The sequence below is a fragment of the Eucalyptus grandis genome, chromosome 4, assembly GCF_016545825.1.
Source record: "Eucalyptus grandis isolate ANBG69807.140 chromosome 4, ASM1654582v1, whole genome shotgun sequence".
Taxonomy (NCBI): domain Eukaryota; kingdom Viridiplantae; phylum Streptophyta; class Magnoliopsida; order Myrtales; family Myrtaceae; genus Eucalyptus; species Eucalyptus grandis.
The window spans coordinates 33,846,503-33,874,087 of NC_052615.1; the positions used below are offsets into that span (position 1 = coordinate 33,846,503).

At 39.6% G+C, this 27,585-nt stretch overlaps 3 protein-coding genes across 4 annotated transcripts; 1 reads left to right on the plus strand and 2 right to left on the minus strand.

Moving 5' to 3' along the window:
* Positions 1–410: 410 nt before the first annotated feature.
* LOC104442007 (NAC domain-containing protein 71) lies at positions 411–3,644 on the plus strand. Its single transcript, XM_010055290.3, has 5 exons — positions 411–1,280; positions 1,865–2,142; positions 2,306–2,593; positions 2,750–2,987; positions 3,068–3,644. Exons 1-5 carry the CDS (start codon positions 1,124–1,126, stop codon positions 3,178–3,180), a joined length of 1,074 nt encoding a protein of 357 aa, XP_010053592.2. The 5' UTR covers positions 411–1,123; the 3' UTR covers positions 3,181–3,644.
* An 887-nt stretch (positions 3,645–4,531) lies between these two features.
* On the minus strand, positions 4,532–6,487 carry LOC104442008. 2 transcript variants are annotated; one of them, XM_039311179.1, is made up of 2 exons: positions 5,551–6,487; positions 4,532–5,453 (listed from the first exon to the last, which is right to left on the minus strand). In XM_039311179.1, the coding sequence occupies exons 1-2, from the start codon at positions 5,723–5,725 to the stop codon at positions 4,930–4,932; spliced, it is 699 nt and encodes a 232-aa protein (XP_039167113.1). In that variant the 5' UTR covers positions 5,726–6,487; the 3' UTR covers positions 4,532–4,929. The 2 variants fall into 2 exon arrangements, with proteins under 2 accessions (XP_039167113.1, XP_010053596.2); XM_010055294.3 differs by having other exon boundaries at positions 4,532–5,450; positions 5,551–5,913.
* Positions 6,488–6,793: 306 nt separating this feature from the next.
* LOC104443190 (MND1-interacting protein 1) lies at positions 6,794–12,218 on the minus strand. Its single transcript, XM_039311180.1, has 3 exons — positions 11,929–12,218; positions 10,355–11,869; positions 6,794–7,658 (listed from the first exon to the last, which is right to left on the minus strand). Exons 1-3 carry the CDS (start codon positions 12,094–12,096, stop codon positions 7,143–7,145), a joined length of 2,199 nt encoding a protein of 732 aa, XP_039167114.1. The 5' UTR covers positions 12,097–12,218; the 3' UTR covers positions 6,794–7,142.
* Between the last annotated feature and the right edge of the window lie 15,367 nt (positions 12,219–27,585).

The following is a 27,585-nucleotide window of genomic DNA, read 5'->3' on the forward strand; positions in this document are numbered from 1 at the left end:
GTCATTGCTTACATAATCATGTAAATACAAATGACAAAGTAAAAAGATTAGAGAACTTTTAACTCGTTTAGTTAGATTAAGAAGATTCTTATCTGAACCATAATACTTATCTTATCAATTCGAGTTAAAGGGAACTTTCCACGCAAATGCTAAGTGACATGTTGGGGACAAATGAGCAAATTTTCGAATTTTTAAACATCAAAGTGATCTGCTACTAAAATATGATTCATATGTTATCGCCAAAGCAAGGTAACCGTAGTTAAAAATAGCCTCTTTGAGGAGAGAGGACCTGTCAAACCATCACCACTACGCAAGCAACGGTCAGAAATGAAGTGGCGGGAACGACTGTTTTTGGCGAAGTGGGAAGTGTGAAACTGGTTTACAGGTGGGCCACAAGTGTGGAATTTGTGATGATGCTCCAACGAAGCAATCTTCAACCTTTCGGTGTGCATTTTGGACCGCTTGGCTTCTCCTGCACTATATATAAGCCCATCTCTTCCTCCTCTGATCCTACTCTCACTCTTCACATTCTCTGCTCTCTGCAACACCTCCTTCGCCATTCCCTGCTCTTCTCCATCCAGAGGCACCGAAAGGACACTTACCCATCTCATGATTTTGCTTCTTCAGCATAAAGTTTGCAGCTTTTGCTTCTGGGTTTGCAGAAGGTTCGATTTTTTGGGGTTCTTGACTGGTTTTTAGGGAAAAAGAGGCCTTTTTTTTGGGTGTTTAGGAATTACTACAATTTTGGCGTTGCTTAAGAGTTTTTTATTTTTTGCTCGTTCTCATCTTTTCTTTGGGTCCAAAATTTAAGGGGAAAGGGGGGTTGGTGGGAAAATTTCTGCCATAAGAAAAATTCTCGACTTTTTATTCAGAGAAATGTTCCTGTTGTCCAACGGGTGCATACCGTGGAAATGCTGCTCAATGCTCGACAACAAATCAATTGTTGATAAAAACTTCTATTTTTGGATATTCCAGATCTTTAATAGGTACAGTTTAGATACTTAAGAAGAAATTTTGAGCATTGTCTTTTGACATTCGTCGTTTTCTATTGCCCTTAGAATCCTTTCTCCTTTTTTTTTTTTTTTTTGAGTATTAAGTTTTGGTAGATTGTTGAGAGAAAAAAATGGGAGGGGCATCTCTGCCGCCAGGTTTCCGATTCCATCCTACTGATGAGGAATTGGTGGGATATTACCTGAAAAGAAAAACCGAGGGACTTGGATTCGAGCTTGAAGTGATTCCTGTAATTGATCTATACAAATTCGATCCATGGGAGCTTCCAGGTACTACCGAATATAGCGGTTGACTTTAAAATGAATAGTCGAGTAATTTCTGGGTCATTCATGATTATAAAAGTGTGCTTTGATGTGCTAAAGCAACCTACTCAATTTTTAGCAGTAATCAACTCACATGTAATCTGTGCAATTAGAGATTCTGTCTGCTAAGATGAACTGAGGATGCAAATAAGTTGCCAGAATATGCTTCACATATGATGGACCCACGAATGTCATGATATTTCACTGAAATAGAGATGAGATTAGTTTGGTAACCTCAATGGAAGTCTTTAATAAAATGACAGAGATAGTGATGGAGTATGATGAGAAGGGTTCCTATATTTATATTTTCTGATTAACCAAGTCAGTCAAATGCTCTTATCTCTTGCGATTTTGTTTTCAAAAGCCGGTTTCATTGGCTTTATTCTGTTCTCATTAACAAAAAGTAAAAAGAGAGAGAGAGAGAGATAGAGAGTGACTGAAAAGAACGCAGAGCCACCTTTGTCTTCAAAAGGTCACCGCATCTGCATCTTTCCTTGCTTGATCATTCTCCAGAAAATTGAGAGACTGAATTTGTAATCTGCTATTTGCAGAGAAATCATTCCTCCCGAACCGAGACATGGAATGGTTCTTCTTTTGTCCACGGGACAGAAAGTACCCAAATGGCTCGCGATCAAATAGAGCAACCAAAGCTGGCTACTGGAAAGCCACAGGAAAGGACCGTAAGGTCGTCTGCCAATCTTCGGTGACTGGATATCGAAAGACATTAGTCTTCTATCGTGGACGGGCCCCCTTAGGTGATCGGACAGATTGGGTCATGCATGAGTATCGGCTGTCTGATGAGCTTCCCCAAGGATCACTTGGTTCTCAGGTTTGTCGAATGAATTCATGCTGTAGATGAGTAGATTCATATCCATAGTTTTAGGGACTTGCAACTATTTCGTGATTATATAAAAATTTTGTACAGAAAACTTGCTCATTTTCATGTTTGTGAAGAAGAATTCAAGTGTTGTGGGTTGTTATTTTTATACCAGGGAGCTTTTGCGTTGTGCCGAGTAATTAAGAAGAATGAGCAAGGTTTAAAGACAAGCGATTCGAATGGAGAGCCGAAAGGCAAGAGGGTAGGAAGCTACTTGAGCCCAGTGGACATCACCTCAATCAACATATCAAGTGACATCCCAAGCACCTCGAATGACATCTCATCTCAAAACAGTGGACTTTATGACGAAAGTCGTAATTCAAGCCCTGCACCTCCACCTGAAATCGTAGAAATAGCAGATTCTGAGCCGGCTTCAATGGAGAACAATCTCGCTAGCATCTGGGTATGGCCTGATCCGAGTTTTGATTCATCAAAAAGAACTAAACTAGATTAAAAATGACATATACAATCCTTCAATAGAACTTTCTTCTCAAATGATAACTTTGACGATTTCACAAAAATGACAGTTCTTTTAAACAAACATTTAATTGTCCTCCAGCAATACCCTCAAGAACAAGGATTGGAGTTTCAGTACTTCTCTCAGCATGAGATTCCAAGCTCTGTGGCTTCCTGGCATTTGACCAATAACATAGAGACCTCGTCGTGTTTGGCATACTCGGATTTTATTGGGGAAGTTGAACTTGCAGAGGAACCCGGCCAAATTAGCTGCATGTCACCTTACTCGGGGCATGAGAACTATGCCAGGTTTTGCCAATACGAGGAGATCTCATATGAAGGTCATAACCACTCATCCACCCAGATATCAGAACATCTTTGATTAGGAAAAATCGATTGATTTTTTTTTCTTTGATTGCAGCATATGGAATTTGGGAACAATCTCCAATTTGCAGGCAAGCGAGTGGCGATGGTGGCTCGGGAGACATTGGGAATCTATGGATGCAGGATGACAACATGACGATCGTGATGTAGTCATTTCCTTTGCAGCAATTAGTTATGTTATTATTACTTTCTAGTAGTATCCGAAGAGTGGTACCCAAGAAGACGCCTTTTAATGTTGGTTCTTGGAGCGTGACAAAGGACGGGGGCCGTGCTTTGCATATGTGACGGGAGGTTTTACGGTTTGTAGGCAGCCTGGAGTCGGTTTGGTATACCAAAAATGGTTTAGGTGTCCTTTTTTATTTTAAGAGTTAGTATTGTAATACACCCCCTGGTGGTAATGACTTTTATCAGTTACACCAGGAGATGGTTTAGCTACAAGTAGGACTTCCAATCTTGATTACCTCGCTCTCGTGTAAGCTTATCCCACAAAAGCTTCTCACTGTTGTGATATCGAAGCTCGTACTGTGCTTCGAGGCGAAGGTGCTTCAAGTGGGGGAATCTTTTTGTGTATGCTGTCTCTTTGGTACTGGAATAATAGGACATTCGCGTGAGAACTGTGGATCGCTTAGGAAGTGAAGAAGGATGTCTTCAACGTCTGGCAAGCCATAATATGCTATGGCATTCATTAGGTTTATGGTTGCACAGCTTTTTGTGCTTCAAGGGAAGCATACTCGTGCAATTCTCATTTCACCTAGCTTCTTATGATTTATCTCTAATTAGTCTTTTCTAGGTTTTTCTTGAGAAATCAAAATGCCGTTGATGCTCGATTTGTTCACATCTGAACTTCAGCGCCCTAATGAAGACCATACTCTTACCGGTCAGAATGCTTCTAAAATCTTACAACGAGACACTTCATGACCCCATCGGTACCAAGGCAAGTTCTCAACTGGGAACTTTGAATCCATTAGACTAAAGCCTTTTCTTTTTTCCCTTTTGTCTTTATGCAGACTAAATCTACTTGCAGACGCATGGTATGACTACGAACTTTTTGATTATAGTAGGTTACTCAGGTGGAATTAACAATACTTTCCATAATAACATTAATCAGCTCCACTAGGATGCCTCACTTGGCACTGCAATGAGATGAACAGTGTGTGATGGTAACTGCTGAGCAAGATTAAGAACCCGAGATTTCTGAAGCATGTGGTTCATGAAGGGCTTGCACTGTCCCGGTTTAGCTACAGAAAGCAGGACAGTTTTTCCTGCAATTGGGATTATTTGCCATAAAAGATGTTAATCTGGGAATTGTCTCAGCTGTGTGTGGCAAGGCATGCTTGAGGCGACAAGCCTAAATTGAATAGCACAGGAAAAAGTTGCTGCCAATGTATCTTTTATTCTGAGCTGTGCTTCTTGGTCAAATACCCGACTAAATGAGAAAATTCAAGTAGGGTCTTTTCTATGAGCAGTTGAGCACCCTCTCCTTTTCTGATGCTAAAGATCACAAAGTATAAGAATGACTTTATTCTCCAACTTGCATGTCCATGTGACCAGTGGGAAGGGGCAGACCAATGGAGTCACCGAATATTATCAGATACTCAGAAAAACACATGTATAAACTATGATCCATCCTTCGGCCGAAGCTTGCGGAGTATTCCCCACCGCCTCATGCCTTCTTTAATGCCCGTATAAAGATGATGCGATAAGTTACTTTCAGAAGTAAAGCAAAGTGGAGCATCAAGTAATGAACAAATAATAAATCCAGATTCTCCTAGGTAGGTCTCTCGGATTGATTACATCCCTACAGCTTTTAGTGGTACATAAAGAAAAGAATACCCGGTCTTGGTATTGCGCCCTTTCATTTGGTAGAATCTTTTGCTTTTGTCCATCTGTTCATTCAATTTAGTACAAGCTTGCAATTTGAGGACTGCAAAACACTTGCACTTCCTCCAGAGTAGCCCGGGACTCATCACCGAAAATAGACTCTTTTCCATCTTCCCTTTTCGCATATGAAAGTCCCAACCTGGACTTAGCTTGTCTCAGGTCACCCACGCCTGAGTTAGTATCCGGGCCTGCGAATCCACCCATAACCGGCGCCAGTGGCGGCCCGATGAGGAGCCCATCGGCCCCGAACTGGGGACCACCCCGAGCATAATCAAAGAGAGCTGCACCACTACCCCCAACTTTGGGCAAAATAACAGGATCAATCTTCTCATTCTCTGTCCAGTAGAAGAGGAACGCGTCGAACGTATCGTAATAATCATCCGTGCTCCTGTAGCCTTCAGGGTTGAATGCACCGAACTTGAAGGACTTGTTTGTGTAGCCAATGATGACGCATGGTCCCTTGAAGTCACAGCAGTTGTGGAAATCCGTGGCACTGAACCCATCCACTGTGGCCTTGTAACAGCACTTGAGTTCCCTCCCTGCCAAAATTCATCTGAGAAGATCAGCCACTTTTGTTGTTTCTAGTTAAATATTGTCGCGAGAGAGAGAGAGAGAGAGAGAGAGAGAGAGAGAGAGTACCTTTCAAGAATGTTTTCTTTACAAGTGATGATGAAAAAGGAAGATCGACATCATCATAGTACTTAAGCTGAGGCTTGTTCTCTTTGTTGTTTCTTCCTAAATTCCAATCAAAGAAGCACCTTGTGCTTCCATTATTCCACACTTGAAACGAAGAACTGGTGAAACAGCAAGCCATCTGCTGACGATGATTGTCTGCTACTACATAACCCACCGAGCTGGTTCACTAGCATGCTTACCAGACTCACTCAAGCCACACCTGCCTTATCTCCTTTTTGACCTTCTCTCTACATATCTGATGACACCTGCCACTTTCCTACTGGCTGCTCCTAGAAAGAATGGTTCATTAATTTCACACGAGCTCAGGTATAACTAATTTCAGACTAATTTCATCTACATCAGTAATATGAAAATGGTAAATGGCCAATGATTCTAGTAGCAGTACAGACGACTAAGTAGAAATTTATCGATTTGCCATAAGGTTATGGAGCTATCACCACGGTCTTTGGACTGCTTCCTCCTGAACTAAAAGCTGCAGGGAACTCACCTCTGATTTCGGATTGATTTGCTCAATCAATCTAAGAACCAAACAAAGCGTGCAGTAACACATTATAGCGCAAACAGCATTTTGCATCCTGACGTTCCGGACTGCTCATTTGATGTGATAGTTTCTTCACGTATGTCATGATCTACCGGATGGGAAGATCTTTTACACTTTGCAGTGCCCAGTGATTTCCTTAAGAATCGTGTCCCTAATCATTCACATTCTTCTCATGCATAGGCATGTCAGAATGAGAATGGTTGGAAGTAGAGGTTAGTTCAATGATACAATTTGTCCTTGCTTTGCTCAGGACTAGAAGGTATAAGGTATGCATATGTCATGGACTGGCAGTTTCTTGACTGCGGAATAGCCCGTGCAGCACAACCCGACACATACATGCCAAAAAAACATGCATAGCACCCATTGCGCTGTGCTTAAGACACAAGACAATTATTTACAAGGAAAGTTGGCTTCAAGCATTCAAAATAGATTAACAGATCCAGGGGGGCTCTTTGCAAAGTTGGATTGCATTAACCACTGTATAATCCAAAGCATAAAACATGAAGCTCCTTTACCTAGAGCTTTTTCAACCAAAACTACAAGTCAAAAGGGAATACTGACGATAAGATGTCCCTTGCGGCAACAGGCAAGGCAGGATGACCAGCACAAACTTCTCTTGGAAATGATATGAAAACAATGCTCATGTGAAACTCAAGTCATGAATCGATACTTCCATCTCACACAGAAACACATCATGGCATGTATTGTCATTGAAAGTGACACAAAATAGCAGATGAAGATTGCATATGATATCATGCAGATAAGATGTAACCAGCATCTCTCGTAGCAGCCGCAATGCCATGACTTTCAAAGTCATAAGCATTTGTTATCGAGTCTGAGTCGGAAGCTCAGACAAATGTCGTTTTTATTTATCTACATCCTTCTAATGGGATGCACTTGCAGCATCACCTAAACCAGAATTCAAGAAGAATAGTAAGAAGAAAAAGGCTGTCCAAGAATAAATAGAGCGATTCAAGCTGACTTCTCTTTCATACTATGAACTTGCCCCAAAGACACGGATTTTCTGCTCAATTGGGACACGGCAGCAAGGGCAAGTGGTTTTGCCCTTCCCCCAGTAACTGTCACTGCAATTAGCACAGATAACTTGGTGGGCACATGGCAAGAAAACAACTGAAACCTCGTCCTTCATGCACAGTATGCATTGTCTATCTCTATTCACCTCAGGTGAGTCCTCCAGTTCCAATTGATGAAGCAGCCTGGCAATTGCTTCTCCTTCTGGTTTCCCCCCCTCAGACTTCGCCGCAGGGGAAGCATGCGATCCGTGATGTACATCAGCAGATTGGGCGGATGCAGACATCTTCAGGCGCGAAAGCTCCTGTTCAAGTCTTCTAATATCATCCTTTTGACGTTGGAAGTCTATCTCTATCTTCAAGCGCAAAGATTCAAGCTTCCTTTTGCTGCTTGCCTCAGCTGCTTCCTTCAATCGCCGCTCCTCCTCCACTTGTGCCTGGGCACGCTCTTTGTCTTTCTTTGCCTGCTTCCACTTAGACTGCAACAACATTGCAGTTCTTAGCTTGTGCAGTCAAAGAGTGGACAGAAATTCAAGACAATTATACTGACTAGAATTGCAGGCAACAAATCAACAGTTGAAAGACCTTATGAAAAAATAATCCGCACACGCGAAAATCAAAATAAAAACAAAATAAAGTTCAAAAATAATTCTACTCACTTTACGAAAAGCAAAACTATGTGAATGTTGACTCTCCTGTGTACAAGGAACTAATTCACTAGAGAGGGCTTTTTGAAGTACTATTCATGCCAATATAGTTAAGAAGTATAACATTAAGCTACCAATAAGATATCTAAAGCAAATGTGTATAGCTCAGAGATTTCCCATAACACCTCTGAGAGTGAATGCTCGCTTTAATAAAACCAAATATACCAAAAGCACATTCAGCAAAACTAGACATATAATCAGCCATGACTCAGTCACTGTCAATATGCCTGGATGTTGATGACAAAAATCAAAGTTAAGACAGCTCTCTCATAATGAATGAGCAGTAATGACAGATGTATCAAACATTCTGAAGGCTAATCTCAGCCATGATATGATGATTCAGGAAATGTTTACATGAAAGTTTCAGAACTAGTCTCATGAAAAGATGGGCGAAGTGGCCGGATGGAGTTCCACCCTGCTCAATTGCTCAACTGCTAGCGGGTCACCTTGTGGTGGCTTCAGAGACTTATATCTTATCTGACATAGCACATATACTTAGTCCGGCACAGACACCAACCAGCCTGTCATTATCCAAGGTTCAATTTGGCGGGCATGCCCCTTAATCATCTCAGCATTTCAGTAGAGCTGCAATGGACACAAAACAGGTCGGATGCTCCAATTGCCTGGCCTTCAATCCTAATAACTATTAGAACACCTTTGCTCCAAAACAGTACATCAATGACCACTCTACAACAAGAGTCAACCCACTCCAGTTTGCCAGTGTCAAGCTGGCATGATGCAGTCTTTGGTTAATCCAGTTCAAGGGGTTCAAGGGTGCCAGACTAATAACCACCTTCCAGTCCAGCTGGTTGAACAAACTGTTCCAGTCCAGTTTTTAAAGCAATGTTTGTCTCCCTTGTACTTGATTCAGATCTTTAAGCAGACAAGTCAAGGGTCTTGTCCTTATAGAGATAAGGGCAATGCAAGCATTACCTTCGATATTTTAAAAAAAAATCTTGTCAAGATAAGTACTAGACATTCAATCGTCAAAATCCAGAAATCCACTGTTATAACTACAGGAGCAAACAAATGAAGACAGCCAAATGAGGAGAGCCATAAAATAATAAATTGATGTCCCTAGGTGCAATAAAAATGATAGGTATTTAGTAATAAATATAAACAGTAAAAGCAAATTAAGCATGTACTAAATGTAAAAGGGCATACTAAACCAGCATCAGCAACAAAAGAAGTAACAATCAATCATCAATTGCAAAACATAATAAATTATCCAATAATCAGAAAAATTCAGTTGCCAAATAAACAAAACACAATATATAATTGCCTCTTCAGGATTTTCAGATGCCAAACGAGAATTTCATACTAAAATAAACCTAATTGCACCATACATGGTTGTCTATAATTTCCAGAACAAGAATGTCTCTTCAAGCTTGTCTTTTTGGAAACCCATTTTACCTTCCTCCCTGACACCCCCCCTCTCAACCCCCCTTCCTGCGGCATTCGACTTATCTTCCATAGTTCTATACTCACTTCATCATTGCTCATGCTAATCTATACTACTATTCATTTATATATACATATATATATATATATATATATATATATATATATATATATATATATATATTTTGTGAAGCTCTATGTATCATAAAAGAGCCTTTAAGGCAAAACAGTATGTGCTAGTAACTTTTTAGCTAGGGTATGTATTCAGATTGCTTACTTTGGAAGTAGATATAATTTTTTTCAAACACTTCCATAGTTCTATACTCACTTCATCATTGCTCATGCTAATCTATACTACTATTCATTTATATATATATATATATATATATATATATATATATATATATATAAATATATGAAGCTCTATGTATCATAAAAGAGCCTTTAAGGAAAAACAGTATGTGCTAGTTCAGTGACTTTTTAGCTAGGGTATGTATTCAGATTGCTCACTTGGAAGTAGATATAATTTTTTTCAAACACTAAGCTGAACCAGCTGACTATAATGCTAAACAGAACCAGAGCACTACAATATCCATGGCGCATCAATGAAGTATCATGCCAGTTGCCGAAAGAAGATGAATGCATCCTGACAATAAATGATTAGAAATACGAATTTATAGGGAATGCAATGATTGACAAGCACATGTGCATGCAAATATGAGCAACAATCAAAACTGATTTGTTGCTGAAACATTTGCAATGTTAATTTAATCATATGCATTGAAGCTGTCCCTAATTTGTATCGAACATTTCAAACAGTTATACCATAGATAATTAGAATTTACTTGTAACTAGGAGTTTAATATAAAGGACCGATTTAACCATGTAAGGCCGCATCTGGAAATGTTGAGTCCCGAATAGGGAAAACTTATAGAGACCTAAGAACCTTGGCAAACATATCAAATGCATAGCAGACTAGCAACGGAACACAGGCCGTAGTAGATAATAACTGGTCTTTACAGTCCAGGACCCGCACTTGCAGGAATGTCAGAAGTAATTCAACTCACCTCTGCTTCTTCTGAAGCCTGATTAATTTGAACCAACTGCTGTTGCAAGTCCGAGATTTTCCGTTTCTCCTCGGCAATGTCCTCCTGCATCTTTGTCTTCTGCTTCTCCCAAGCCAAAAGCTTCTTCAGGGACCTCTTTTCTCTCTTAGCCACCTCAAGACAGGAGGACACCGACTCCGAAGCACTCAACTTGGAAGCCTCCAATTCAGCTCTGATTTCTGCATTTTCAGTCTCCAGCCGCCTCACAGCCGCATTTGCTCGGTCCACTTGACCACTTGCCTTCCTTAAAGCAGTCTCCATATCTGATAGTCTCTTCATAGTAGTTTCTTCTAGAGTCTGTTTCCCTTTCTTCAATCTTTGGGTCTCATCCATTTCCATCCTCAGCAATTTGAGCTCTGTCATGTCGCTGCTAAGCTTTCTAGCTGCTTGCATTGCCTTCTGCTGTGCCCACTCCTTCCTCTCCTTCACTTGCTTCTCAAGATCCTTGATCTGACGAAGCATAGACAAAATTATCTCGTCCTTCCGCTCTTCTTCGGCAACCTCTGGATTCTCATCAATATTTGCGCCGATATCCATGTCGAGAAATTTACGCATCATGGCATGGAGATCATCTTGGTTCTTTGTGTTCCTCGACTCTGTATTCTTCTCCACCACACCTTTCTCCCGCGAAACAACTGAGGCACCTCCACTAGGCGATCCATTTTGCAATAAAGGAGTTTGTCCCCTCAAAGTCTTTGCATTTGCCCGGAAACCAGCTGCAAACATTGCAACATTCCTTTTCAGCAAAGATTTCATCGACGGCGAAAGGTTAAACCTTTTTGGACACTCGATATCCTTTTGCAATGCCAGTCCTCCTATATCTCCCAAGCCATTGACAGCCTCCGCGTAATCGTTTCCACCGTTACTAAATCCGCAACCACCAAGAAACCTACTCAGCACCGGAGCCGAAACGCAGGCAGCGGGCTCATTAGCCCCGCTCTCAGCATCGCTCTTATCACCAACCGGACCCAATCCCTCACACGGCGATGGAACCACCGGAATTTCGATCGTGCTCGCGCGACCCACGTGAAGGTCGCTCATGAGGAGACACCACATAGCATCTCCCCTGCTCAAATTCGGCCTCACCTGCTGCAGCAGGCACACCATCCCCGCGAGCGAGTACTCCTCCAACTGCTTCAAATCCGAGAAACCCAGCTCGGACTCGCCCGAGCCGGCGCCGGCGCCGTCCCCGCCGGCGCCGCAGGCGCCGCCCTCGGATCCGCCGCTGTTCAGATAAGCCAGCGTGTTGTGGAGGATGTTGGTGAGCATGTCCATGCCGCCGTAGCAATGCCCGTTGCGGAGCACCGCGGCGAGCGCGACGTCCTCGTCGTAGCCGAGGGCGCAGACCTTGGCGAGGGCCTCGTTGTAGTAGAACTGCACGTGCTTCCGCAGGAGCTCCTCCAGCTGCTCCTCGGTGCAGTAGCCCCAGGCGCTGCTGTCGTCGAGATTTGGGCCGGGGCCGGGGTTCGGGTTCTGCTCCGAGGGCGGGCCCGGGGGCGGGGCTCGGGGCGAATCGGAGGGGCCGTGGCCGTGGCCGGGGCCGGGGCCCGATTCGGGCGGCGGCGCCGCGGCGGAGGGATCGGGGATCGGCGGCGGATTCGGGCGGTGGGCGGGGGCGGCGGGGGATCCATGTCGGGCCGAGAGGATCGGGAATGCGATCGCCGATTGGGTCGGATGTGCTTGTCCCGCGCGGGGCCGGTCATCTGCGGAGCTGGTGGTGCGCTGACTGCTGCGATGAAGGCGACGTGGTTTTTTGTAGGTTGAAGGAGGGAGGAGGAAGGAGGAAGGAGGAAGGAGGAGGAGTGAGGGGAAGAAGGGAAACGAAATCTTTTATTTCGACAGAAACAGTTTTGGCCTTCCTTATTTTTCTTGAGAAATATATTAGGGGAAAAATAAAGGTTCTTTTGTTTTTCAAATATCCTCTCTCTCTCTCTCTCTCTCTCTCTCTCAAAATCATGTTTGGTAGGTGAAACAAAATTATTATTATTTTTTTAAATTTTAGGAATGAGCTCGATAAAAAAATTTCTTACAGTGTACTGAAATTAGAGAAAATTTTAAATAAGAGCATGAAATACACAGATAAGATTTGTTTATAAATAATACACATCATATATATATATATATTTTTTTATTTCATCATATATTCATGTCAGCCATCGTCTTTTATAATTTTTAGGGAGAAATTCTAAATAAAGGCATGAAAATGCATTCATTTTTTCAAATAAGGATCTAACCTCACTCATTGTAAAAGGGATTTTCCTCTTTTAAATTTTTAGATAATTTCCTTTTATTTATTTATTTATTTTTGCTTTCCTTTTTATAAATTTCTTTCCATAAAAAAGTCAAAAAAGAAAAAAAGTGATAAAACTTTAAAAAACAAAGAAGAATTGCACAAGCTCTTCACCTGGAGTCATCGCCCCATTGCCAATAGAGTGTTAGCAATGGCTGGCAAGGTCGTTGGCGCTCGAGTAAGTTTGGCAAGCTAGACCTACGCGAGAACCGGCGAACATTGCCCAGGGTTATCGCCCTCTCCTAGGCCCTTGCCTCTAGTCGACGAAGGTCGTCACCAATAGAGATGAGCATGGTTCAGGTGAGCGGTTCTCAATCTAGGATCAAGAATCGCCTACTAAGAAATGATTATGAAAAATTGGAAATGGAAACAACCCATTTTTATAGATCCACTCAAGAATTGGATCGCCAGTTTGGTTTCAAGCGATCCAAGTGGTTCCCAGTTCCCTTGGGGACTAGCCATGGTTGCCACCCACCTACGATGGGGTAACGACCATAGGCGCGAGGACAAGTCCTTCCTATATTTTACTTTTCTTTTTAAAATCTTTTTTAACTTTTAGTTCAATTTAATCAAAATTTGGGTTATAATTATTTTTTGAGGAAAATGCCCTTGATCGGCTAGAATATTTAGTCGGCCAGTAAAATAGGCTCTTATTTGAAACAATCATAGCCACATACCCTTATTTGAGACTGATATGGCTATTTCAAGCTTTTATTTTGGATAAGATTCATTTCAGAACTTTATTTGAAAAAATGAAGGCACTTCATGCTTTTATTTAAAATTTTCCCACGAAAATTATAATAGAGGATGGTTGACAAGAATATATGAGGAGATAAAATATATATATATATATATATATATATATATATATGATGTGTATTTATTGTCATTAAAAATATATTTATAAGCAGATCTTGCTCTTGCTGGCTTGCCAAAAATAAGCATTTTCTCATTTTTGTCAGTAAATCATGAGAGAAAAAAAGTGGCATATACATTAATAACTTAGATTATTTTCATTGTCACGGTTTGGTGGATTAAGTAGGTAATTATTATCAACCCTTGTCTTAATTAATGCGTGGCTAACAATCCCTAACTCTTGTAAAATTGTCAATTTTACGATTGTTTCGTTTCCTTGAAAATTCACATTTGTAACATTTTCCTAAAAATGACTAGCTACATGGTTTGGAGTAATTAGTCAACAAAAAATATTTTTATTCTCGATACTAATTTACGCATAAATATAACAATATTTTTTATTCATTTACTTTTGTATGTAATATTTGTGATCAATTTCATTCATTCGTTTTCCATAAAACAAATGAAATGAGTTTACGAATTGATTTTTTTCTTTTAAAAGTACAATCAAGTTTCTTAGAGAAGGAAAAGAGCCCTTGCTTCAATGGTGTTGGTGGCATAACTACTTGATCCCATTGAACGAGAGTCAAATGACATTTGCGACCGCAGTAAAGGGTCGGTCGCCTCTAATTTTGTGCATATCTAGACGAGGGCACGGGCCCTGGTTTCAATGATATTGGTAGCGTCGTCATGCGCTGCCATCGAGCGATAGACGAACGGCAATTGTGATCATCGCACGAGGATCGGCCCCCCCCTTATTGGGTGGTGAACGGTGGTGGCACCATCCAACCCGCCATCAATTGACGGAAGAAGCCGGCCTGTTTGCACTTGCTCACGAGCCCTTCCACCCTCCAGGCTCCAGCATCACTTCCCCTACGGGGGTCAACGATCTCTTTAAGATAAAGTGCACTTTTGGCTCTTAAATTGCAAATGTATGCAGTGATGACTTTGGCAACTAACCCTTGATCTCAACTCAAGTAGTGTTTGCAGTCAAATATAAAGTTAAAAAGAGTTATGGAATTTTTCATATAATTCGATAGATATAAAAGAGTACATAAAGAGCCTAATTGTGAGCTTTATGATATGACTATATAAAGTAACATATATCAATCAAGATATACACAGTTGTACGGAGATATGCGCTCAATCTTGAAAGATACATAAAATCAATAGAAATATCCTAATTATTTTGAATATAGAAAAATATCCTAACTATCTCTAATGTTTGACAAAAATATTTATAATTTTCTCAAAAGTATTTTTCTACGTTAGATATAATTATGATATTTTTGTTAATTCTCTTTATCTAATGTATCCTTCTTCAACAAACATTGAAACATATAGAAAATTTTCTCAAATCTCGTGGTATAAAATGAATATGATTTTGTACTATACTTTTGGTACATACTCAATGCAACGGAACATCAACAATGAACAACTTTTGTTTGGGCGCTCTTAGCTAATTTCAGCTAGGGTCTAACTTAGATTAGTAAGAAGACCTATTGGAAATATGGTTCAATATTGTAGGAGATACATATTCTGATTGATTTAGTTAGATCAGTAATTGATATTGTTAATCCATAATTGGTTTGGTAGAATAGGAAACGTAATCATAATGTAATCATGTATATTTCTTTCATGCTTTTCTCTAGCATTATAAATAAAGCACTGTACATGTACAATGATATACAAAAAATATAGAATCACAGTTCCTTCAAAATATCCTTCAATTTTTGTCTTGGTATTAGAGCCACCCTTCCTGACCTACATTTCGTAATACTAGAATTGTCCTCAGTTCCTTTTCTTGAATTGTTTTCAAATTTCCATCCTGGAAGACAAACCGGCAAACCGAGTTAGAATTTAACCTTTCTTGATACCATGGCAAAAAACAAGAATGTTAAGAACTCCTCAATGGAGGAAACCTTCTTAAACTAAACTTTGTTAACATTAGATCAAATTGATCTAGATGAGGAGTAGGTTATCCCTAATCCTAGTGATAACTAGAACACAACTAATGTGGCCGACCCTCTTCCTGCTTTAGTTCAGATACCTGAGCCAATGCACTAGCCCTCATTTAAGTGGTATCTTGTCCAAGGCCAATGGACGGGCGAGCTAGGACAAGCATGAGCTCAGCATGGCCCAATAGGAGAGAACTTTTGGGATTTTGGAACTTAGCCAAATAGAGGAGGAAATATCCTCCTTCGCATGTAATCGACCCGAATGAGGGTTCGGGTCAAATAGATCCGAGTCATAGGATTGGATCCATATTGGGTTGAGGCTTTTCACCCGGTTTCATATTGTCGGGTCACGTGAACCCGGGTCATGGAATCGAATCCATATTGGGTCAAGGGGGAATTCCCTATCCGGTGTTTTCAGACGATTTCATGTTGTATGTTCTTCTAGTTAACGGCGGTGCTGGTAGTCTTGAACTTAGCGACCCCCTCTTCACATCACCGGTTGATGGATTAGAGTTGTGACTCATCTACTTGCAGCTCACTGGACCGCAAAGTTATAGTGCTTGGATGCGGGACCTCTAGCAAGCCCTTGTCATAAAGGATAAGGATAGGTTTCTCGATGGTACGATTCTCTTCTCGACCGAGGAGCGTCTCCAGAGACACTGGGAGACATTGGCGAAAGTGCAACCGGTTGGTTCGCACTTAGATTGGCAACTATTTAGCCCTCAAGTCATGGCTGGGCTACCACTGACCAAAGACTCCAAGAGGTTCTGGGAGAGCATCCACAAAATGTACGGTTGTTTGGAATGCCAAAACTGTTCACCATCACCCAAAGCTTGTCGGAGTTCAAGCAAGAGAACCCGCAAGGGAACCTTTCGATTATCACTTGCTTCAACCGACTCTCAGTCCTTTGGAATGAACTTTAAGTAGTAGAGGAGCAGCTCGAGGGTCCTAAGAGCACTCTCAAACAATATAGGGAGATGAAGGAGAGAGAGAAGGCCATGAGATTCTTACTTGTCCTCAAAAAGTCGTATTCGTCGTTTCGATCGCAAATCCTTGCGATGGGCCCCTCGTTGCCTCTCGATAGGATCTATCGGTTGGCTGTTCAAGAAGAAAGCCAATGGCTCACCATGACTGAGCAAGGTCGAGCTGGCAAAGGGGTGCGTCCCACCACCTATCCCTTCGGCGTTGCTTTAGGTGGGACAACCGCTGGTGGAGCACTCAAGAGATCTAAAAGCCAAGGGGGAGGACTTGCAATTGTGAATCTAAGAGAAATCAAGGGATCCCTACGGTTTTTCGCATGAACAGGTTGGATCATCCCGCAAGATCAAATGGATGGGATCAGAGGGATGGATCGAGCGGCTGGGATCAACATGCAGGAATGGACAGCCCTTGATTCTCCATTAGCTCTGCTGAATCAAACGGCTATTATCAAGCCACGTTGGCCATTAGTTATAAAGTATCCCACGGCTCACGAAATGCCATATGATCAAGGAAGGTTAGTGGGAAAAATTCTAGATTTAAAAATAAATATTGTGAATATTGCAAGCATCTGCATTACACTATCGACACATGCTAAAAATTATACGGGAAACCTAATAATAAAGACCAAAGGGAGAATGAATCTATTGCTTATCAGGTTTCTGCACAAAAAGTTGATGGGGGCATATCAGATTATTACCCAAGATCAATATTAGAACATTATGAAGGCTCTCAGTTAATTATCAAACAATGACAAGGCTGCAAGTTTCTCGGGTACTTTTCTTGGCAAGAAAATTTTAATATCAATTGATGTATGAATAATTGATTTAGGTGCCGGTGACTACATAATTTGCAATGAGTAAATTATTTTCTCATTTAGTGTGTCTTCTAAATGGAAATATCACTCATGTCACCAAAATTGATACTGTTCATTTCAGTTCAAATATTACTCTATAAAAAATGTCTTGTAAATCCTTGATTTTGAGTTCAACTTCTTATCCATCTCAAAAGTTTGTAAGGATAATTTTTATCTTGCCATATTCAATTCAAAAAATTGCTTCTTTTAGGATCTTTTGACTAGTAGATTGATGGGCTTGAGTAGTTTCGCATATATAGGGGTGAGCGGGTCTAGGGTGGGTAGGGTCTAGACCTGGACCCTGTTCCCTACCATGTTATAATCGGTTCTCCTTTTTTGGACCTTGTTCACTACCCTGTTTGCATTGGACCATGTTCCCAGCCCACCCTGTTTTTCCGGTCCGGGATCCGGGTTGGCCCTGTTTATATTGGAACCTGTTTTGCATAAAAATTAACCTTAGAGAAGCAAGTCTAGATGAGTTATCTGCTGAAACAAAAGGCTGGACCAAGCACATCCTTCGACCAAACTCATTGGGAACATGTATAAAATTTGGACTCCCCTTGAAAAAATCAACTAAGTATATAATTCGACCATCTCGCATCCCCATATCCCACAAGATACATCGAGTTTCTCATATTCCAATAATATACAAGCTAGCAATTTAGCCAATTAACTAGTTGTAGTACAATTTTTGGCTGATCACATATCAACCTTGTTCTTCATGTGCTCGATCTTCTTCTCCTTCTTTGGCCTTGCATTCCATGTGGTACAAAATCTCTGACAAAAACCTAAAGTTCATATATAAAGAAAAATCAACAAGAATCCATACTCTAGGATTTAATAAAGTCTATTTACTTACCATAAAATTGGAGTTTCGACAAAATGAAGTTTATTTTCCAATGATAATGTCCTTGGTAAAACAATCCAAATCTATAAAAAAGAAAAAAGAAAAAAAGAGAGATTAAATAAGGCATGCACTTAATAGATAGTTATGCGAATGAATTACAAGATACAAAGAAATATATATAACTTACCCGCTTCAAATTGTTCCGCATTCTTGATGCACTCTTCAACATTAATTGGCACGCGAACAGCTCTCAACCAATCTTGAGTACAAATTAAACCTTCCACCACTCTAGGAGTCAGAATTTCGAAAGCCATCAAGTACACGTCCCGATGTACTAAAAGCCGACTCTGAAGCAATGGTAGTCATGGGAATAGACAAAACATCTCGAGCCATCAAAGATACGATTTCATACTTTGACCCAATACTCTTCTACCACATCAAAAGATTAATATTAAGGATATCTTCACTTTCAGATACCGATTAAGCTCATATTTGTTTTCATCCAACACTTCTTTCTTCGCATGGAGAAAGCTTTTATGCCAAGCATCGAATTCACAATCATTGTCATCAATATTAGAAGCACTACTACTGTTACTCACACTTGAATCACCAAATTTTCCTTTACTAGAAGAGCCAACAAAAGACCGCTCATAAGATTTATACAAATTCTCTAAGGCGACCTTCACTTTATCATGCATCTCATCAATTTTTGCTTCATCATCATAAATTTGTTAAAAACAGAACTTTACATAATTCAACTTCTTTGTAGGATTTAATGTAACCGCAATCAACGCCATCATATTGACTTTATCCAAACTCCCATAATACTTGTCAAACTTCTCATTCATTTTTAAACCCATAGTTTGAAGTTTTGGGTCTAAAGAATTCGCCGCATTATTCAAATACTTGTACAACTTAGCTATCTCCTCAAAATAATGATTTGAAGTAACATATGAACTACTCGACATCCTTTTGGTTGCATCATAAAACCGTCTCAGAAATTTAGAAAAAATTATGGCATTTTCCCAATCTTCATCTTCAGGAGGATCATTGTCAATTTCCCTTAAGAAATATAAATCTTCTTCTTTCATTCTTTTAAAAGCTTTCTTGAACTTTATGGCAGTATTTAGCATCATGTAAGTGGAGTTCCATCTAGTGGCAACATCAAGACAGATCGAACCATTGTATGCAATCCTCTCACTCTCAATGCAACCTTTGAATGTCTTAGCTCTAGCCGGAGAACTCCTCACATACCTAACCATGTTTTGGATGCATGCAATAGAATCACCCACCTTATACAATCCATCTCTTACTATCAAGTTAAGTATATGAGCAGTGCATCTCATATATAAAGCATTACCGTTCAAAATAAAAAATCCTTGTTCTGAAAATTTTTCTTTCAAATAACTAACGGCCACATCATTTGAATTTGCATTATCCACTGTTATTGTGAACACCTTCCTTTCTATTCCCCAATCATAAATGCATTTCCCCACCATTTTACCAATCTCCTTACCCTTGTGACTATGCATCATCACAAAATTGATTATTCTTTTTTGCAACTGCCAATTTTCATCAATATAATGTGCAGTAAGACACAAATAGTTCAAGTTTTGAATGGAACACCACATATTCATTGTGAGTGCTATCCTAGATTTAAGTTTATCAAAGTAAGCTTTCAAATAAGTCATTTCACTCAGATATAACTTCATACAATCTCTTGCCATTGTAAATTGTGAAAGATGATGGAAAAGAGGTTACAATTCAGTAACAAAATTCCGAAAACCAACATGCTCAACCATGGAAAATTGTTGCTCATCAATAATAATCATTCGAGTAAGTATATGACTATAACGTTCTTGATCAAACTTCCATGTCGTTAAGACACTATCACTAGTAGTATTTTCCCTAACCTCGCCAACTACACTTTTGTCACGTGATGCAAACAACATTGGCTTTTTATCTGTGCGAGAATAGTTTTTGCACTTTCTCAAGTGCTTCCACATAGTAGAGGTTTCATGATCAACATTATACACATAATCTATCCCGCAATGAATGCACTTCACCTTAACTGTTTTCTGTGTTTTCTCATCTATAATTCTCAAAAAATGATCCCAACAATCTGATTGATTAGCTCGCTTTTTACCCGAAGCAATATGAGAGTTAGGTACCCTCACCTTGTTTGTCGCGCCCATGGTTGCAAATTCCACTTCATCGGCTCCACGGAATGGCAATTCCATGAGTGGACTCATTTCATCATGTCCCTCTACTTCCATTGACATGTTTTTGTCTTAATCCATTGACTGAAAACTGAATATATATATAACATTAGTATTCCATAAAAACATATTAGTTTTCATAGTAAATCAAATCTCTCAACATAACTTTGGAGATAGAAAGTAATTCATTCATCCCAAGAAGTCATTCGCAGTTGGATTTATAATGTATTTCACACTTTTATGTCTAAAAGTTATCACGAACAATGCATCAACGACATTGAACAAACACAATAGTATCCAAATAAACTCTAAAAAGCACCTCATCTATGTCAAGTTATAAAGTACAAATGCCAGGGAAGAGATTGCACCCATTTCAATTGAAATGAAGCCTCCAATCTCAAGATGGTCCAAACATTTTTGGAACCCATACTTACAACAGTTAAAACTAGTGCATGATTCCAAGCCTTAGGTTTCTCCTTCTACTTATTTTTAGATTTATAATGTATTTCACACTTTTATCTTTGTAAATTTTTTCTTAGAAGGTCTCGCTTTGTCTTGGAGTATTCTCCTAATTTTTTCTAGAATTTTCCTCAGTTCCTTTTCTTGAATTGTTTTCAAATTTCCATCCTGGAAGACAAACCGGCAAACTGAGTTGGAATTTAACCTTTCTTGATACCATGGCAAAAAACAAGAATGTTAAGAACTCCTCAATGGAGGAAACCTTCCTAAACTAAACTTCGCTAGCATCAGATCAAATTGATCTAGATGAGGAGTAGGTTAACCCTAATCCTAGTGATAACTAGAACGCAACTAATGTGGCCGACCCTCTTCCTACTTTAGTTCAGATACCTAAGCCAATGCACTAGCCCTCATTTAAGTGGTATCTTGTCCAAGGCCAATGGGTGGGCAAGCTAGGACAGGCATGAGCTCAGCATGGCCCAATAGGAGAGGAGAACTTCTGGGATTTTGGAATTTAGCCAAATATAGGAGGAAATATCCCTCATTCACATGTAATCCACCCGAATGAGGGTTCGGGTCAAACAAATCCGTGTCATAGGATTGGATCCATATTGGGTTGAGGCTTTTCACCCGGTTTCATACTGTTGGGTCACGTGAACCCGGGTCATGGAATCGGATCCATATTGGGTCAAGGGGGAATTCCCTACCTGGTGTTTCCAAGCGATTTCATGTTGTATGTTCTTCTAGTCAACGGCGGTGCTGGTCGTCTTGAACTTAGTGACCCCCTTTTCACATCACCAGCTGATGGATTAGAGTTGTGACTCATCTATTTGCAGCTCACTGGACCACAAAATTATAGTGCTTGGACGCGAGACCGCTAGCAAAAGCCCTTGTCACAAAGGATAAGGATAAGTTTCTCGATGGCATGGTTCCCTTCTCGACTGAGGAGCGTCTTTAGAGACATTGGCGAAAGTGCAATCAGTTGGTTCGCACTTGGTTCGGCAACTGTTTAACCCTCAAGTCACGGTTGGGCTACCACTAACCAAAGAGTCTAAGAGGTTTTGAGAGAGCATCCATGAAATGTACGGTTGTCTGGATTGCTAAAACTATTCACCATCACCCAAAGCCTGTCGGAGTTGAAGCAAGAGAACTTTCAAGGAACCTTTCGATTATCGCTTGCTTCAATTGGCTCTCAACCCTTTGGAATGAACCTGAAGCAGCAAAGGAGTGGCTCAAGGGTCCCAAGAGCACTCTCAAACAATATAGGGAGATGAAGAAGAGAGAGAAGGCTATGAGATTTTCCTTGTCCTTAAAAAGTCGTATTCATCGTTTCGATCGCAACTCCTTGCAATGGGCCCCTCGTTGCCTCTCGGCCGGATCTATCAGTTGGCTGTCCAAGAAGAAAGCCAACGACTCACCGTGATTGAGCAAGGTCGAGTTGGCGAAGGGGTGCGTCTCACCACCTATTCCTTCGGCGTTGCTTAAGGTGGGACGACCACTGGTGGAGCACTTGAGAGATTTGAAAGCCAAGGGAGAGGACTTGCAGTTGTGACATCTAAGAGAAATCAAGGGATCCCTACGGTTTTTCGCATGAACGGGTTGGATCATCCCACAAGATCAGATGGATGGGATCAGAGGGATGGATCGAGCGGCTGAGATCAACATGCAGGAATGGACAGCCCTCGATCGTCCATTAGCTCTACTAAATCAAACGGCTATTGTCAAGCCACGTTGGCCATTAGGTATAAAGTATCCCATGACTCACGAAATGCCATATGATCAAGGAAGGTTAGTGGGCAAAATTCTAAATTTAAAAATAAATATTGTGAATATTGCAAGCATCTACATTACACTATCAACACATGCTGAAAATTATATGGGAAACCTAATGATAAAGACCAAAGGGAGAAGGAATTTACTGCTTATCAGGTTTCTGCATAAAAAGTTGATGGGGACATATCAGACTATTACCCAAGATCAATATTATAACATTATGAAGGCTCTCAGTTAATTATCAAACAATGACAAGGCTGCAAGTTTCTCGGGTATTTTCTTGGCAAGACAAATTTAATATCAATTGATGTATGTATAATTGATTTAGATGCCGGTGACCACATAATTTGCAATGAGTAATTATTTTCTCATTTAGTGTGTCTTCTAAATGGAAATATCACTCATGTCACCAAAATTGACACTGTTCATTTTAGTTCAAATATTACTCTATAAAAAATGTCCTGTAAATCACTACCGCCTTGGTGGCCACGATGGTTTGGGCTCTCTCCCCTTCATGAAGGGGAGGAGTTCGAATCTACTCACGGTCGCTTGGGGTCTTAAGTGGAATGTCGGGGGTGGTAGGTCCTCCCGCTTACGTGCCGGCTGTACGGGGTTCCTGAGTAAAAAAAAAAATGTCTTGTAAATCCCTGATTTTGAGTTCAACTTCTTATCCATCTCAAAAGTTTGTAAGGATAATTTTTATCTTGCCATATTCAGTTTGGACAAATGCTTCTTTTAGGATCTTTTGACTAGTAGACTGATGGGCCTAGGTAGTGTTGCATAAGGGCTCTATTTTTGGGTCAATTTCCCAAATTTTTTTGATTAATTGAACAAAGGAATTTCTTGTAATGCTATTACTAGAAATAAAATTTTTATTTCTCATTAACGCTTCTGTCATAGTGCACAGTTTCCATGTCCCAAATGTTTGATTTGCCCTTTGGCAAAACAATCTCAACCACACTTACCAATGAGTACATCTCGAGCTGTCGATGCTTTTTCATTACTTCCTATTGATATTTGGGGTCTCCATCACACCCCACATCATGATGACTCATTTTTTTCTCACGATTGTCAATGATCATACTTGCGCCACTTGAGTTTTTTTTATGTAACCCAAGAGCCAAACTTTTTCAAATCTGTTGAAATGCTTATCTCTCATAAAAAGTTAATTCGATAGCTTTGTTCAAAGAATTCGCATAGATAATGGACACATGTTCTTCAATGTGGAATGTGAGTCTTTCCTATCCTCTCATGGGATACTCCATGAGAACCTTGTACTTACACCCTTCAACAAAATGGGATTGTTGAGCGCAAACATCGATATTTCTTAGAAGTAGCTTGAGTTCTCAAGTATCAAGCTTCAATTCCTAAAATTTTTTGGGGAGATTATGTGGTCATGGCAACATACTTGGTTAATCACATGCCAGCTTGAAATCAAATCCTTGATGGACGTACTCCTTTTGAGTTACTTTACGGAAAACAACCAAGGATTGATCATCTTAGGGTATTTGGCTGCTTATGTTATGCAACAACTATGGGACCTCCGGATAAGATGGGTCCCCATGCCATTCGATGTGTTTTTATGGATATCCTCCCTACATAAAGGTTATCGAGTAATGGAAATCACTACAGGACACTTCTTTGTGAGTAGAGATGTAGTTTTTAAGGAAGACATTTTTCCATTTCGAGAGACTACATCTTCATCTTCTACCACGACATCCAATCATCGTCTTTTTTTTTTTTGTTGAAAAAGGACTTATCTATGGAACCTCAGTACGTACTCCTTGCACTTGAGCCACATGTGCCGATCACAATAGACTCTTTACACTAAGATGTTGCATCGCCGACCATCATATTTAAGGACGATCATCCAAACAACCTTTAAGTGACTTCTTCGCTGTAGGTTCATCATGAGTCATCTCCTATAGTTCCTAAGGAGACAAATTTAGCAACCTCGGCGTTCCGATCATCATATTTGACTGCACACATGAACAAAAGACTACATATGTTCCACGCTAGATTCTCTAGGTACATAATATCCTATGTCTTCTGACGTTTCATTTAGTTGACTATCACCAAAACACATGTGCTGTATTAGTTGAATTTATGAAGAATAGGAACCGTCTTCTTATTATGAGGTAGATGGTTCCATTGAATGGTACAAGACTTGTTTAGTTGCAAAAGGATTCACACAATAGGAAGGCTTTGATTATCATGAGACATTTTCTCCTATGATAAAAGAAGTTACTGTTCTCTCCTTCCTGTCCATTGTTGTCTTTCAGAATTGGCCATTACATCATATGGATGTCCACAATGCCTTTTTACATGAGGATTTGGATGAAGAAATCTACACGGAACTTCCGTAGAGTTTATGTAGACAGGGGGGTTCTTGTGTATGTTGTCTTCATAAATCCCTGTATGGGCTTAAACAGGCTTCTAGACAATGCTATGCCAAATTCACCAGTGCATTAACCAACGCGGAATTCCAGCATTCCAAGCATTATTATGCCTTATTCACATTGACTGAAGGTACTTCATCTATTTATTTGTTAATATATGTTGATGACATCCTTATCATGGGGAATAATGAGGCAACAATTAGAAAGTTTAAAAAATATCTACAATCTACTTTTCACATCAAGGGCCTTCTAAGTATTTCCTTGGCATTGAAATAGCTTAGTCTAACAAGGGAATTTGCCTTAACCAACGTAAATTCATTTTAGAGATAGTTTCTAAAGCAAGACTATCAAGATGTAAATCAACTACTATACTGGTCAACAAAATGCATAGTTGACAACACATGAATATGATGTGAGCTTGTCCTCATCCACCATAGATCCATTGCCTAAAGACCCATTGAGATATCAACGACTTGTTGGGAAATTAATCTATCTCATAATAACATGACCTGATATGTTATGTAGTGCATATACTCGGTCAATTCATGCACAAGTGAAAGCAATCCCATATGAATGCAACGTTGAAAGTTGTGAAGTACTTGAAAGGATGTTGATGACTTGGCATATTTTTGTCTCGTGATTGCAATATGAAAATGATAGCCTACTATGATACATATTTTATTAATTGTCTGATGACAAGAAGGTCCATGTTTTTGTATCAAATTGGAGCGATTACTTATTTCATGGAAAACAAAGAAGCAGTCAACTATATCATTATCATCAACAGAATCATAATATCGGGCTATGGCCAAAACTGTTTATAGAATAGTTTGGATTTGGGGACTACTATCAGATCTTGGAGTACAAATCAATGAACCTAGTGAATTGTTTTGTGATAATGATGTTGCACTCAAATTAGTGACCAATCTAGTTTTTCATGAGAGAACTAAGCACGTAGAGATTGATTGTCATTCCACTCAAGAAAAAATTCAAGAACGGATCGTCACAATGAGAGGAATTGGAACAGTAGAAATATGGTTTGATATTGTAAGAAATATTGATTTTAATTGATACAATTAGATCGGTAATTGATATTGTTAATTTATTATTTACTTGGTAGAATAGGAAATGTAATTATAATGTAATCATGTATATTTCTTTAATCGTGATGTAATCATGTATATTTCTTTCATGCTTTTCTTTAGCATTATAAATAGAGTAGTGTACATGTACAATGATATATAGAAAATACAGAATTACATTTCCTCCAAAATATTCTTCAATTTTTGTAAGGGCCAAACTTCGGGAGACGATATCTCATCACTTGAGCCTTTTTGGGCTCTCTCTCTCAATAGTTTTCGACAAGAATTTCTTGACAAACACAAAATCACCCAGAAATAAAGAAGAGTCAAGCTATTATAACACGACTAAGGACACTTTCTAGAACAATTTCACTCGTGGGACAAGAGACAAATAAGCATGAATAGCATTACTCAATCTCTTATGTTGAATTTATCAATTCATCATTTGGTGAACATTGACCCCCATTCGGTCGTTGTTGGAAAGCGGCTAAATTCATCCTTTTTTCGTCACTCTTTTTCTGACGTCACTGCTGAGGAACAGCAGCTGTGCTGCTCTCATCAGTGACGACATAATTCCAAGCTCAAAGCTTACAAGTCAAAAATCTGAACTTTCTTTTCCTTCTTGTGATGTTGATAATCCCTATGTACCTTCCACTGTTTTGATTGACTGATGAATTTTCAGTCTAATTTTTTTATATCGCCTTCATGTGACGTAAAACAATTTATCTCGGTCGTTTGCTTGCGCAAAATAAGTTTTTGTGAATTGTCTTTTACTAAAGGACCATCTTGCCAAAATAACTAACGTGTTTCTCCAGAAAATAACAAGTCTATATCACAAAACAAAATAACTCCTAATAAGTATCTTCTGGCATTTGTGAATGAGTGATCCACTTCATAGTAGATCAGTTTCGATATCGAAATTTGAAAACCATTTTTATAAGTCCTAATTCCAAAACATTGAAATGAGAATTGAACTGATTATACTTGGAACTAGCTTGAAGCCGAATTAGTTGGTTCCGATTCCACTCAAGAACTAGGTTTGGCTTTGTAAAGATCACATAATTGTATAATATATTATTCTTATGAGTCTAGGAATTTTTTATTTTGTAAAAAATCAAGGTGCATAAAACAGATTCTTAAACCAATTCAACCATGAAACCGACCAGTTTCATTGGTTCCCAAAGAATTCCATGAACTAAAATGATGAAACTTCTTTTTTTTTTTTTTTTTTTTTATATAAGATGGCAATAACCTTACCAACCTTTGATTTTTTTTTTTTTTTTTTTTTTTGACGAGACCAACCTTTGATTTGCTTCTTCCTTTTCTCCTTTTTGAAATTTATTTAAATTTGGGATAAATCAAATAAAAAATAGAGGAAGAAAAAGGAGGGAGACGTTGACGGCAAAAGTCTCTCTGCCAAAGCTCTTCTATAAATAGTGGCCCATTCCTTAGTCTCAAATCCCAAAACCTTGAAAA

Excerpts from the sequence above, each read along its gene's own strand:
- LOC104442008 (XM_039311179.1), bottom strand. The coding sequence starts at position 5,725 with ATGGCTTGCTGTTTCACCAGTTCTTCGTTTCAAGTGTGGAATAATGGA. Across the intron at positions 5,454-5,550 it reads AAAGAAAACATTCTTGAAAG|CAGGGAGGGAACTCAAGTGC; the intron begins GTACTCTCTCTC and ends GATGAATTTTGG.
- LOC104443190 (XM_039311180.1), bottom strand. The coding sequence starts at position 12,096 with ATGACCGGCCCCGCGCGGGACAAGCACATCCGACCCAATCGGCGATCG. Across the intron at positions 11,870-11,928 it reads CGAATCGGGCCCCGGCCCCG|CAGAACCCGAACCCCGGCCC; the intron begins GCCACGGCCACG and ends CCGCCCTCGGAG. Across the intron at positions 7,659-10,354 it reads AGGCTTCAGAAGAAGCAGAG|TCTAAGTGGAAGCAGGCAAA; the intron begins GTGAGTTGAATT and ends ATGTTGTTGCAG.
- LOC104442007 (XM_010055290.3), top strand. The coding sequence starts at position 1,124 with ATGGGAGGGGCATCTCTGCCGCCAGGTTTCCGATTCCATCCTACTGAT. Across the intron at positions 2,143-2,305 it reads AAGGATCACTTGGTTCTCAG|GGAGCTTTTGCGTTGTGCCG; the intron begins GTTTGTCGAATG and ends TTTTTATACCAG. Across the intron at positions 2,988-3,067 it reads CGAGGAGATCTCATATGAAG|CATATGGAATTTGGGAACAA; the intron begins GTCATAACCACT and ends CTTTGATTGCAG.